Genomic DNA, 13,800 nt, shown 5'->3' with positions numbered 1-13,800 from the left:
CGAGCTTAGTTTTTGTTTCAGAAGCTGCTAGTAAAGCTGATTTATATTTCCCTTGCAAGGGAGGTCATGTTTACTGTGCTGGGTGCCTGGTGATTTATAGGGCTTGCGGGGCTCCCCGGCCCCTTCCCTGTTTCCCGATGTGCAGCTGGCACCAGGCAGGAGGCATCAGGGAAGGCTGCAGCTCTGCGATCCACTTCCAGGCTTGCAGGTGGCGAGGGAATGGCACCGGGCTTCTGCCGCTCTCCTGGCTCTGACAAACCAGCCTCTACCAGCATGAAGAAGCTACTTTGCTAAGGTGAAAGGACTAAGCCCTCCTTTTCAGGCAGCGTTAGCGTTTTTCCTGTTGCATTTCTGTGCCATTTCACCTGTCCCAAAGACTGCGTCTTTTTGTGCACCTTTGCAGGCACATCTGGCTCCATAGTGTTAGCGCCCTTTTATTGTGGAAGCCAGATTTGCTTGGAAGATTAAGCATCCTTCAGCAGAAATGAAGGCCCAGATCTGAATATTAAGCTCTCTTGTGTATTTGTTAGCACTTGTGTTAGCTGGTCTGTAGGTTTTTTTCAATAGCTAGCAACCTTTGCATTGAAGTTGCCTGGCTTTAGTTTCCCAAATTTATCGCTTTTTGAAGGGAGGCGTTTCTGTAGTGTCATGACTTAGTGATTTGTTTGGAGCCTTAGGGTTGTGACGCTGCACTGACTTCACAGACTGATGGCACTCAAAACTGAACGCCAAGGGTTGGTTTGTTGGGGTTTTTTTAAATACTTTTGTGGAACATGTGCTGGCTGCGTGCATATTGCACTGAGAATAAATGGGTTTTGCCAATCAGCCGCTCTGTCTTTCACTGCTGCTTGGGATACTTGCCCAAAAAACTTCAGATCTAAAACCTGCAGCTGCCAAACTATAATATAACAGCTTCTTAGCTGGTGTAAATCATGGAACTCTCTTGCCTTAAATGTCTTACATCAGTGGAGTTAATCTGATTTAAACCAGCTGGGGACTTGGTATGCAGCGTGCAGAAGTGCAGACTGCATAACTCTTGTCTGTGCTTGAGGCTCATAAATCCTATTTTAATGCAGTGTGGCCAGGCCTGAGGAGCTGGAGGAGGGCTTGATGCATCGCAATGGTTTTGCGAGGGAGAAGTGATGGGAAAGTTACACAGAGAGAGGACAAACAGAGTTCAGGCTTGGGAGGAGCTGCCAGGATGAGGACGATGCCAGCATGAAATCGTCTTGGGACTTGCAGAGCAGTGCGAGGAGGAGGAAGGACGACAAGGACTTGGACCTTTTTACTTTCCTTTTCAGTATGCCCATCCAGAGGTGGCCTCTCACTTCCCAACTGGCTTCCATCCCTCTAATCACTTGTCATTTTAGTTGTGTAACTTAAAGAGGACCTGGCAAGCTTTTTATCACCCTCCTAATGGACTCATGAAGGAGTAGTGACTGGGCAGGTCTGCCTGGCGGACAAGATCGCAAAACGGACTCCTGGTGCCGCGGACGAGGGGAGGAAGAGTGGGGGTGCCAGAGGGGCAGCCTGGGGAAGCTGTGGGCTCCCCAGAGAATTCTTGGCCCCCATCCTCGGCTCAAGTCAGGTAGTTTTCAGGGGGAATTAGTTTAGCAACTGGGTGTCCTCAGCAGCTGGTGGGCTGAGGGAGAGTCGTTCAACTGTGTGTGGTCATGGGAAGCACGGCTGGCTGTTGCAGGTGAGTGAGCAGCACTGTGTCTGGGGAAGCAGCTGCCGGCAAGGAGCCGTGCCATCGGCTTCGTAGCGGGTGTCTGGACTTGACATCTGTGACACACTGGGATCAAACGGGAGGTCCAGTGGTTTCCCTGGCCTCAGACTCTGAATGGAACCATTTTTCCAGCTCATTATCAACGGCTGTAGTGATTATTAAGCGTAGACCAGATTATAATGATGTTTGTCCAAGCTGCCTGTTAATGACCAAGCCCCTTGAGGTTTGGTGCTGCTTGCAGCAGGCTCCAGCTGCTGGCTCCAGCGTGGTCTCCCAGGAAACTGATATCAGCCTTAGCCTGCCCTGGGAGTCCCGGCCTGGAGGCAGCGAACTCTGTGAGCATCAGCTTACGCCTTTCCCACCGAGCGGAGATGGAGGGAGGGCAAAGGCCAGGGAGGAGACGTGTCGGAGCGAGCGCTGAGCTGCGCTGCCTTCTCAGGGCACCCGGAGTGCTCCTGCTGCTGGCTGGGGAGGTGGAGAGCCTGGGAAACGGGGGAACGGGTGAAGCGCAGGTATGAGGAAAGTTGTCTTTTTGCTGGAACAGCGCCTTGACAAGTAGCTGTCTTCTGCTACCGCGCTTCTGTAAGAGCAAGCAGGCAGCATCCTGAGAATCATGATCTATTGCATTTGGGAAAACAGGAATTTGTAGGCAGGCATGCGTGCGTGAGGGTTTGCCACTGCGGCTGCAGTGTTCAAATCTGTAATGTGGGGTTGCTCGGGTCGGGCTCTGTTTGTGCCAGGTGACTGCATGCAATGTTTCCCCTTGACAGCACCTGTGTGCAGTGAGTTATGGTGCATTAATCCTGTGTCACACCGTGAAAAAATAAATGTGCATCAGAGGTCTGTAAGGTGGAGCCCAGCAGAGGGAGATGGGGGAGCACCACCTCCTCGTCTTCCTTCTGTCAGCTACAGAGCAATTCCTGGTGCAGCTACCCACAAAATTCAGCAACTTACATTGTAATAAATGAGGATTTTGAGAGTGGTGTGTCACTCCTCATCCTTTCCTGGCTGGCTGAACGTTGCCGTTGTCACTGAGCCCCACCACACTGGGGTACGCCGGGGTGCAGCGGGCTCAGAGGGTGCTGGGAGGAAAACACCCGTGTCCCAGATGCTCCAGGCCCGATCATGCGTTACTGAAGTGGAGATGTTGTGAAGAGGCACAGAAAATTGGGGTCTGCGGTGGAGTCGTGGGAGATGGCCCCAGAGCCGCATGCTCCCAAGCCACATTTCCCCCGGGATACTGCAGTAGCTGAAGGGTTTGTTTTCTGGCAAAAATGTTTCCATCTTTACAGGGGTGGAGGGAGTGTTAATAGTTTCTGATGTTCTCTCATAACCTCCCTCCCTGCTTCACGCTGCAGACACGTGAAAAACAGCCAGATTCCTTCCCCAGCCTGTCTCTGGGCTGCGCTCACTCATGTCAGATTCTGCGAGGAGAAGAGAGGAGTCTGGAGTGATGGATTTGTGAGCAATAGGGAGAGCGGTGCCAGCCATTGTTCCCTGCTGGGGCAAGCCTGTTGTGCCATAGGAGTTGTTTTCATGGTGCTTTTTGGGAGCAGGCAACAGCAGACCTCTAAATAAGCCCACCCCAGGTAAATGCTGGAGGCTGTGGCCTTGTAGGGTGGTCCTCACCTGCTGAAATGAGATGCTAACCCTGGCCAGCTGCCTGCAGGACATGCCCCTCCTGGCAGGAGAGCCCGTTGGCCCCCGCCCTGCTGTGGAGGAGCCCGGAAAGGGCTGCTGCCATGAGGGGGATGTGGATGCTGCTCAGCAGGTGCCCGGCAGACCCCAGGAGCTTTGGCACGGCAGAGGCCACTTCCCCACGGCACTGCCGCCATTGGGGACCAGCGTGACCCGCAGCCCTGGGGGTGGTGTCGCTTCTCATCGTTTCCGCTGGCCGCCCCTTGCTGCAGTGCCACCATCGATTATTTTTGGATGTCCTAGATCTGTCAGGCCGGGGCAGGCATGTGTGGCTGTTTTTCCCCCTCCCCACAGAGTGGCGGGGTCTTGGCACCCAGTGCTGCAGTGGGTGCTGCCCTCCTCCCTCCCCAGCCAGCCCCGCTCCTCCATCCCCAAAGGGTGGAAGCTGCTGGCGGTCACCCAGCGCTGATGCCGGGGCTGCTCTCCCCCACAGCCTTGCTCCCTGCTCTGCTGTAGCTCGTTAGAGCTTAGCAAGAAGAAATAAGGACAAAATTTGCCTGCAGCCCCGCAGCTCCTTCCCCCACCATGTGCAGTTAATCGGGACGTGAACTCATCTACCTTAATGCATGTATTTTCCTGTATCTCTTTTTTTGGTTTCCCTTTCCGTCTCACCCGCTCATTGCTTCACAGCTCTCCATCCGCACTGCTTTGTAATTTATGGCAACCTGGAACTAAACCTTATTTTGTCTGATTATAAGGTTTCCTGATGCTCTTCCTCCAGGTCCAAAAAGTATCTTCACACTCCTCCCCCAGCAGCACTGTATATAAAATACATAGCAAGCAGCACTTACGGCTCCATCCCGAAAGCTGTCGTGTGCTCAGCGATCTCTGCCTTGGAGTCCGGATAAGAGCCAAGGTGTTGAGCACCGCTAAATATTAGTCCCTCAAACCTTGATGGATTATGAGGAGACACTTGGATGCACAGGAAAAATTAATTTCCTGGAACAAACTGCATCCGTCTCCTGCTGAGTCTTCCCCATCCCTCTGGAAGTGGCTGCAGGGTGTGGAGCAAGGCGAGCAGTGCGATGCTGCTGTCAGCACCCGGGGCCATCACTGCGGCACCAGACCCCTGGGCTCACCCAGGTGCCTGCCCTGCGTGGGTGGTAGCAATGATTTGTCATCTGTCTCTGGCAGGCAGCCTAATTTTTTAATTAGCTGATAGGCTGGAATTGCTGTGCAGAAGCCGCTACTCTGCTCTGTTGGGTGCCTAATTGGTGCTACAGAAACGTGTGTCACAGTGTGGTTAGAGGCCGGAGTGCTTGGGCACATCCCCCCTTGCCTCCTGCCCTCCCCTGGCACCCTGTTTGGAGGGAGGGGAGGCTGCTTGATGGGGAGGGGGGGCTGCTAGGCTGCCCCAGGGTGCAGAGGGGACCCTTGGCTGCACGGACCTGTGTTTAAGTGGCAGCTGGAAGGTAAGCTGTCTGCACCTTGGCAAGCCCCGCCGGTGCAGGGCTTTGTAGGATTGTCTTCTGTGGGAAGGGTGGGCTCTGGAGCAGCACCAGGTCCTGGGGAGGGGGACTGCAGCTCCCTGCAGTCACTGGTGTGCTGGCAGCGAGCTCTGCAGGGCATGTGGTGCCTGCGTGCCCCTGCCTCGGCTGCCGCCTTCTGGGCAAGGCTCTGCCGTGTTGTTGGGGTCATCTGTGCGGGCAGTGGTGATTAATCCTGTAAGCGGAGGGGGAAACTTTATCTGTGGAGAAAATAAGGCCTGGCAGGGGGAGTGCACAGCCGGAGGGGAAGCTGCTCACGGCCCCGCTGACAGCAAGAGGGAGAGCAGCCAGGGGCAGCTGGCAGTGCGGGGCTGGGGGCAAGACAAACACAGGGAGCCTCTAAGGAAGGGCAGGATGGAGAACCCTGTGTGTTTGTGTAAATAAACCATGCATATCCATGCTGGGCCTGCTGCAGCTCAGTCTTTTGGGGGCAGCCGGCTGCTTTGGCTGGGCAGCACCCTCTGGGTTGTCTGGGGACACTCCAGAGCCTGTCGCCTGCCCTGTGCCCACGCCTGGCCTCAGTGCTGGACATGGGAGTGGTGTTTTCTTTGGCCGTGGGTCCCTCTGAGCCGGCGAGGGCGGAGGATCCTGGTTTTGCAGCCAGCGCAAGTGGCTTTGCAGAGCCACGCGTTGCTGCTGGCAGGCACTCTGCCCGCTGGAGCAGGGTCTGATGCCGCCCTGCTCCAGGAGGTTTATTGCCCAGGGCAGTTATCCAAAAGTCACTGCTGGTCCTTCACAGCTCCTGGTTTCCTTGGGATGTCCCCCTGTCGTGAAAGGGACAGCTAAAAAAAAATCATCAGTAGTTAGAGCCAAACTCAAAGCAATGAAGAAAAGTGGAAGGGAAGCTGTCCAGGTGTGCCCAGCATTTGCAGACTAGCAGACCTAAGTCCTCCAGCCCCACTGAACCCAACTTGAGAGCCTGGCCACCCGGCCCTCTTCCTTCTGATGGTTCAAATCAAGTGCAAAATGCATAGCCACTCCCTGGCCCTTCCTAAGACCCCCAGCCACAGCTCCGCAACACCCAGAGCAGCAGCCAGCAGGGGACACTCCCGTCCCTTTGCTGGCTGGTGTCACCCGTGCTGGCTGCAGCCACTGCTGTCCCTGCAGAGGGTCTCTGAGCTGCTCAGCGTCTGGCAGCTGTCTGTCCCTGCCCATCGCCCTGGCCTTGCGAGGCCATTGCACCCCCTGCACGGTCTCCATAAGGATGGAGAGGGCTTCTGCATCCTTGTGTTGCAGGACTCGCTGCTGCTGGCTCCATGGGGAAAGGCGGAGCGGCACGCCTGGGTTGCACAGAATGCAAGGCACGATCGGCAGTTGCAGTGGTGTCCTCCTTGAGCTCACCTCTTCTGCTCTGCATGGGCACAAGGCGCCAGCCTCTGGCCCTAGAAATTGCTGCTGGGATACAGAGGAGGGGCAGGGAGATCGGGATGCTCCCATCCGATACATGTTGGAGGAGTCTCTCCTTGTTGGAGTGGTCCACCAGGGCGCGTAGGTCCTTAAAAGCAGGTTTGCTGAGACAGACACCCTGGTGCAGTGGGTGGCAGAAGCAGAGCCAGATCACTACCAGCATGGGCGACAGGCGTCTGCCTCAGGAGCCTGTTTGAGGTTTGGGTACAGTGCAGCCTGGCAGGCCTGTCCCCTCCTGACATCCCACCACTCCCTGCAGCGGCTCTGTTGCCAGACCAGCTGCAGGCAGGATTTTATACTCTGAGGAGGGAGCTGAGCTTGGGCCAACACGAGCCTGTTAATGGGCTGGAGAGCTGCACCACCTCCAGGAGGTTTCAGTTCTTGCTGCTTCTGCTCTAAAGCTGTTTAAACCACAGCTCAATTAATAGCAATTAAGACTAAGCTATTTGTTAGACAGCTTCTGCCCTTTGCGTTGTGATGACAGCTCTCCGTTTCGCTATTTGTTCCTGGATACAAGGTGTTATTATTTTCACTCCTTTCCCCTCTCTGTAGAGTGACGGCAGCTGCCGGTGGTGGCATCCCTCTGCCCCAGATCTGGCATGGTTTGTATGGAAGAAGAGGGTTTGGAGCCAAGGCCAGCGCTTACACCCCAGCCCGGCGCCTGCGCTCTGGGCTCGGCTTTGCCAGGGTAGCAACCCCCGTACAGAGAAAGTTGTTGGAATGAGCATAAATGAGTTTGCTTGCAGAGTAGACTGTGCTGCCTGCAGAGGCCAGGCTGGGGGCTGCAGGGTCTTGCTTTCCTGCCTTGTCTAAATATTAGAGCCCAGTACACGGTTGGTGAACCACCTTGGGTGCTCCACACCTGTGCCCAGGGGTGCCTGGTATTCAGGAGGTTTGTAGCTCATGTAGGAGCCTCTCAAATCACATGTCATACTCCAGAGACTAGTTTTGGCCATCACTAGGTGACCTGTGGATGCCCTGAGTGCACATGGAGGGTGTCGGCATTGGCGTGCATGGGGAGTACACGCTGCTGCTACCTGCCTCTGCCCTGGCTGCCTGCAGCACCGGAGAGGTAGCAAGTCACTGGTGGCAAGGGTGCCAGGGCAGGAAAAGGCAAGTAGCCAAGAAGGACATCTCCTTTGCTCCCTTCCAGTTTCCAGCTGTCAGCTGGCATTCCCAGAGCAGCCAAGGGAGTCATGCCCGCAGGCTCATGTGCTTGGCAGCTTCCCACAGGCTCTGTGCAGTCCCCGGCGTTCACATCTCCTGTCATCCTGACCCTCCATCTATCCCCTTTCTTGTAGTTTTACATCCACTGTTTAAATCTCTGGCAGGCCATCCTCTCAACTAGGGGAAAATAATCCTAGCCTATGGGCAGTGGCTATTACCCTTCCAGCCCTTCTTGACCTGCAGCCTACCAATGGGCAGGGTTGCTTGCTGCGCATCATCCCCAGAGCCGGGTTGGCCAAAGCAGTGCTTCTCCTCCCAGTGCCCCTTTGCTGCTGCTCATTCTCCCACCTGACTCTTCTGAGAAAAGTGATTTGTTCCCAAGGCTTGCACCACGAGTGTCAGTGGGGTTGTCCAGCTCACTGCATGGCCGCCTGCTCCCGTCCTGCTCTGTCCCTGCTCTGCCATGGGGTTGGTGCCTCCTGGGAAGAGCCATCAGACTTCTGCAGAAGCTGCCTCCTGCCAGAGGGGCTCCTGGGCACTGCTCAGAGCATCCAGAGAACCCGATAGGCCCCTTGGCATGCACCCAGGGTCCCTGCCCATGTGCTGGGGTGGCTCTGCTGGTCCCGGCAGAGGATGCTGGGCAGCAGGGCGCAGAGAAGTGACCTCTGCCCACCTGTGCCCCCTTGCTGGATGGAGGCTCTTGGGGGAAGGAGGGAGCATTCACATGAGAGGGGGTCTGCACCAGCATCCCTGTAGAGTCCTGCTCTGGGATAACCTTGATTCTCCCTTTCTTCAGCAGCTGAGCCCTGGTGCAAGGCAGCTTGAGCACTGGTGCTGGCTTTCTCTCCTGGTTTCCAGCACTGCAGACCCTGAGTGGGATCACGCATCCCTTCAGCTGGTCTTTCTCCTCTGTATGTGGCTGGAGGGAGGGTTTGAGCCGAGCCTGGAGAGCACGCCTGCTGCAGCTGCTGGTATGAGGCTGCAGTAAAACATTACGAGCGTTAAATGGGGCCAGCCTGTGCTGTAAAGCTGTCACTGCTAATGGAGATCATCTCCACTTTGAGTGGCGTAACTCCCCTTTACACACGTGGCTGGAAGAGCTGGAGTTGAATGAAGCAGAGGGTAATATACAGTATGGCAAAGTTGGAAAACTCACTTGCTGAGCAAAATACTCTCAGCCTTTTCTCATATTTCCATCTGGGCCCCTGCAAGCAGTTTGTGCCTAAGAGAGCACGCAATTCCTCCACCCCTTTGTCCTGGCAGCCAGGACAAAGCGCTTGGTAAAAGGGCGAAAGAGCATGATACATCATAAATATTACTGCCTGGCCCCTTGCCAGTCCCAGGCAGAGGAATCGTCTTGGCCATTAATCTATCCGTGCAAGCTGCATCTGGCAGAGTGGCACTTAATGTCACCCGTGCTCATTTTTGTCTCAGTGTTGCAGTTCATGCTTGCTTTAAAAAAAAAAAAAATAGGAAAAGGAAAAGTACTTTGCGCTCTCTGGGTCTAATTTGTTAGTGAGTTTTTCGTGGGGGGCTCCCCAGCACAGTGTGGGACCCGTGCAGGGTGCTGATGCTGGGGCAGGCAGGGCTGGGATTAGAGTTTCCCCCAAGCTCAGCTTTCATTCTCCGCTGTGATTAATTGCAGTTAACGCTCATCTGTAATTTTAGAGAACAATTGGATGACGTGCCTCGTGGCTGATTTAATTGAAACCTGATGAGGCGTCAGAAGGCTGCTGAGCAGTGGGGTGAGCTGTGCTGGGATCCCCTGGGAACCCCGTCCCCTCTCCCTGTCCTTGGCAGTGCTTTGTGGGGCTCAGGCTCCCCTCCCTGTTTCTCTTGGGCTGAGCTTCTGCTGTAGGTCCAGGGTCTTCTCGTCATGGAGATCTGGTTCTCCTCGCCCTGGAGTTTTGTCACCAGTCTGGATATTCTCAAGTGCAGTAGCATTAAGGATTTGTGGTTTTGCATGGCTGTGGTATGGATCGCTGGGGAGGTTTGGGGTCTTTGGCTTACATGTCTCCTTCCCTGTTGCAGAAATCCTCCATGCCGCCTGTTCATCTGCTTGAGTTGCACTCGCGATTTCTGAGGCAGTTAGGAAGGCTGAGGGAAATTGCTTTCAGGTCAAGACCTGCTTTAGCCTGTAGTGAATTACTACGCCTGGGTTTTAAATCTTTGCAAACAGAAGATTATGGTGGTGGTAAATACGAGGTAGGCCTGGGGATTGCTGTTCTGCTGGCTGAAGGGAGTGTGGCCTTTCCCTTTAGCAAATAGAGAGTGATGGATGTTAAAAAATAAATTGAGATAGAGCCCGGGTTGTAGCTTAGATACTGCTTCTCCTTGATTTATGTTTCTGCTTGGATGCTTTGCAGAGTAAGCAGTATATTTCTTGCTTAACCTCATGGGGCTTTTTCCTGCTTAAATGAGGACAGCATGGTAGATAGGACCAATGGCCAAGAGCCCTGGATTAGTGCAGGATCTGCAAAAAATTTAGAGCTGCTGTACAGCCCAGTGACTGCTTGAAACACAAACACCAAGTGACGAATGTATTTGAAATGGCAAAGCTACGTTCCTGTGCCGGAGGATAGCTGCTCGTGCCTGGCTGCTCTCAGCATCGCCGGGTCTCTCGTCCCGACAGTGGCTTTGGGGGCTGAAAACAGAGCAATTGCCTCCTGCTGTCGAGGCTGTCCCGAGCATGGCGAGGCGAGGGGGTGAGGAACCACGGTGTTGTGAAGGCTGGAGCGTGGGCAGCACCGCGGAAGCGCCAGCCTGACGGGAAGCCCTGCCTGTAGCCACAGAGGGTGAGGGCAGGCTGGGCTCATCCTCCGGCCTGCCAGCACTGGGCAGGAGGAGGGCTGGGGGCTGTGTTCGCCGATTGCTGTGGAGGCGATGGTGACAGGCACATCTAACCTGCAGGAAGCTGTAATGGCACCTGTGCATGGTGAGCGGGGCCGAAACAGGTTGACACAGTCTTTATAATCCAATTAGTGCCAAATGCTAAGCAACCTGGCCAATTTGCTCTTGGCTTTTATAACACATATAAATAGCGGTGACGTTACAGAACGCTGTGGGGGATGGCTCCACTCTGCTCAAAGTCACCAAGTAGGGCTGAGTTTGGCTGGCTAGAAGATGACTGTGGCGTTGCCCGGGCCTTGGGGAACCCGTCTGATGGTCCGATCTCTTGTAGTGTTTGCTACATTCCACTTGGCCTGCTGCAATCTGTACAACATCCCTAGATCCACCTGGGGCAAGCAGTCTTGATGAGGCCTTATCTCCTGCACCCTCTCCTAAGCAACATCTCCATCAGTTGGTCTCATGTGCTGCAGAGGAGACTGATGAATGCAGGCAGGGGCCTGACCCTGTTGACAAGCTCAGGCCTGGCCTTGGTAATGTCCTCCTTCCTCTCCTCGTCCTTGACTTTCCTACTGCAAATGGAAGATGCTTCCATGTCTGCACGACCCTCCTTGTCTCTGACAGAGTACCATGGGCAATAATAAAGTTTTCCAAGCTGCTGCAGACCGCCAGCAGTTCTGTACAGGCAGGGGGCTGTCATCTCTGCCCTTGGGGAAGCCCCTGTCAGGCTGCTGGCAGCTAATAAGTTTCTGAAGGTGTTACTGAGGGTGTCAGGTGGCTGACTGAATTATGGACGTTGTCCGTGATGGGAATTGCTCTGATACGTCAAGCCAGGGATGGATGCTCTGCGGGCTGGAGCTGGGAAACGCCTGTGGAGTTGTTAGCTTTTCCCACAAGTAGGTAGCAGAGAGTAAGCATGGGGTTTTGGGTGGCTGCTCATGCAGAAGCACTTCCAGAAATGGAGAGCCTGGGTTGAAGCCACCTCTTGCTTTTGTCAGTTGTATGGAAAACCAGTCTTCTGGAGGGGAGGAGTGCGTGAGTAGAAGCAGGAGGTCACCAGAAATGGTTTCTGAAGTAAATAATGTCTAAAATATGCGGTGGTAAATGCTGTCGTGATGGTTGGAGGTTGATAGCTTTATGTAGAGGTTGCAGCTGGATTGCGTTTGCCCTGAATTGGCTGAGTCTTGCCCATGGGGCTGATTGCACCAAATCCTCATTGGGTGTAATTCATCAAGTAGTCTTTGGTAATCACTGGTTACAATTTTGTCTTACATAGATGACTTTTTCTCTTTGTGCTTTCAGAAATAACACAGATCATCCAGGTAGACTTGGACCTGAAGTACAAGACCAACATCCGAGACCTGTTTGATGAGTTTGACAACTTCCCGGAGGGAGCAGTCATTGGGATTGCCAGGGAAATGCAGCCAGTGTACAGGTACAGCCCGCTCCCCATGGGGGGCAGGGGGTGGGCAGCGGGCGGCTGGCGTATCTTCTCTTCAACTCAGATTGATCTTTGGAAGTAAATCAAGGGGGAGGCAGTCTTCCTGCTTTAATCGCTGCAGGGGGACTTAATCTGAAACTTGTAGGTTGGTATGAATGGAGCGTACAGTGTTGCTGTGGTTTCCTTGTTCTCACGCACCATCGCAAGTCTTCCAGAGCCAAGTTCCTGGTCATCGGTGCCAAAATCCATGCCTAGATAATAGCACATCTGCTAGAGGTGTGTTTGCCCAGCCACGCTGTGATTGCATTCTGAAGCATTGGTTTGTATGTCGGGGGTCAGAGTTTTGGCTGTGAATAGTGCAAAAAGTAGGGGTTGAATTTAGGCAACAGTGAGGTTCTGGGTCCCTGGAGTGTCTGTGTGCCTTCTGCTGAAGAAATATTCCGCCAGGGAAGACTGAGTGGGCAACTCTGGTGACCTGGAGTTGCAAACTTGAGGATAGTCCCATGGTCACTTGCTCCTCAGACCCTTGGTCCACCAGCTGGTGCTGACTGTGGTGGCAGCTAGCGGTGGGAGGCATGCACCAAGGGGTGGCCTGGCTTTCCCCACTCATGGGCCACTGGTGGGCTTCAGGGTGGTGCTTAAAGAAATTGCTTTAGTTTAGCCTGCATTGTTCCAAGGATGAACCTCAGGTTCTGTTTTAATCCAGGGTGAATCAGATCATCAAGTCAGGATGCCTTAATGGCTTCGCAGCTGAGCAGAGTTTGAGTGTCTGAGATGGCTTGGCTAGATTGGCTAATCTTAATGTAAATATTCTTGGAGAATAGATAAAGCTTAAGAGCTCTCTATGTCTCTTCCTTTCCTACTGGAAGCCTTAATAGTGAGATCAATAACTGAACCTCCTAAGACATGTCCAGCAGCACTCTTGGGCAAAGGCAGAGCTGCAAAGATCTGGAGCAGCCGTTCTTGCTGCATGTACATCTGGATTGGATGAGGGTGGAGACAGAGAGAAGTTCACCAGCAGGAGATTGATGGTCATTAATCACAACCGATTGTTTCCTAGAAGCCCAAGCCAGCTGAGAACATGCTCATGAGAGCATTTCTATTTGTTAAAAATGCAGAAGTCACCCCTGTTCCCGGGCTGGAAAAAGACATCTCTCTGCCCGTGGCAGAAGTGTCATCTCCCCTCCTGGCTTGTGCTCTTAGCAGGGAGAGCTGGGACCAGAGGAACATGGATGGTGAGGTCTTGTCTTCATAGGGCATCACCACGCTTGGAACATGGAGGGCTCCTGGATCTGCTTTGGGTGTCCTGGCAGGATTTTAGTGCCCAGAATGGTAAATTGTTAGACCTTAAAGTGGGATGGAGGGAGCAGCGACAGCCAAGTGTGACCGCAGGGCCGTGTCACACTGTCAGCCTCAGTCAGCGCTGCCCAGCAGGGCAGATCCCGTTTATTAGCAGCCCAGCCTCTGTGGGATAAATTAAGTGTCTGTTTGCCTGCAATTAGTCCATAGTGGAATTGCCCTGTGTTTCTGTCTCTGCAGGGATCCGTTCTGCATTACATTCACGCATAACTAGAGAGCAGGGATGGTGTTCTGATGCCTGGATGTGGTTTGTGGGACAGGGCATGCCGGGGGGGACCGATTTAAGCTTTGGGGTGCTCCGCTGGAGGGAGAGATCTCTGGCACGGCAGGGGACAAGGCACGGGACCGCGGGGCTGAGCACTGAATATCTGACCTGAGCCGAAGCTGTGCTCTCCCTGCTCCTGCCGCCTGCAGCGGGGACAAACAAGCCAAACAATAACAGCCCTCACAGGCTGCATTTTTGGGCTGAACTTTCTGTTGTTGCAGTTTGGATGTTCTGGGTCACTTTGGGCTATGTTGTGCTTTTCTTCTTGTGCTGTTTTGATCTTCATGTGAAAACAAGTTCCTGATCCTTCTTGTCGCCAGATCACCCGGCGTGGGGCGAGCTGTGCAAACGCCAGCCTGCCCTCCCGCTGAGCCCTCCGCCCTGTGGGGCTCACACCTCG

General features: G+C 54.1%; 2 protein-coding genes across 2 annotated transcripts in view; both read left to right on the top strand.

The window, feature by feature from the left end:
• The window catches only part of XXYLT1 (xyloside xylosyltransferase 1), a 35,438-nt gene that overhangs the window by 8,327 nt on the left and 13,311 nt on the right, over nucleotides 1-13,800 (top strand). The window contains exon 3 of the mRNA XM_063337457.1: nucleotides 11,638-11,770. Within this exon, the coding sequence (XP_063193527.1) occupies nucleotides 11,638-11,770 (133 nt within the window). The remainder of the gene's footprint in view (nucleotides 1-11,637; nucleotides 11,771-13,800) is intronic.
• ACAP2 (ArfGAP with coiled-coil, ankyrin repeat and PH domains 2) overlaps nucleotides 1-13,800 on the top strand; it is a 101,204-nt gene that overhangs the window by 78,892 nt on the left and 8,512 nt on the right. The gene's annotated exons all lie outside the window — the stretch shown is intronic.

This window comes from Chroicocephalus ridibundus, chromosome 6 (genome assembly GCF_963924245.1).
Source record: "Chroicocephalus ridibundus chromosome 6, bChrRid1.1, whole genome shotgun sequence".
In the NCBI taxonomy this organism is placed as follows: domain Eukaryota; kingdom Metazoa; phylum Chordata; class Aves; order Charadriiformes; family Laridae; genus Chroicocephalus; species Chroicocephalus ridibundus.
The sequence above is the reverse complement of the archived record's forward strand: the minus strand, read 5'-3'. Positions and strand labels throughout refer to the sequence as shown.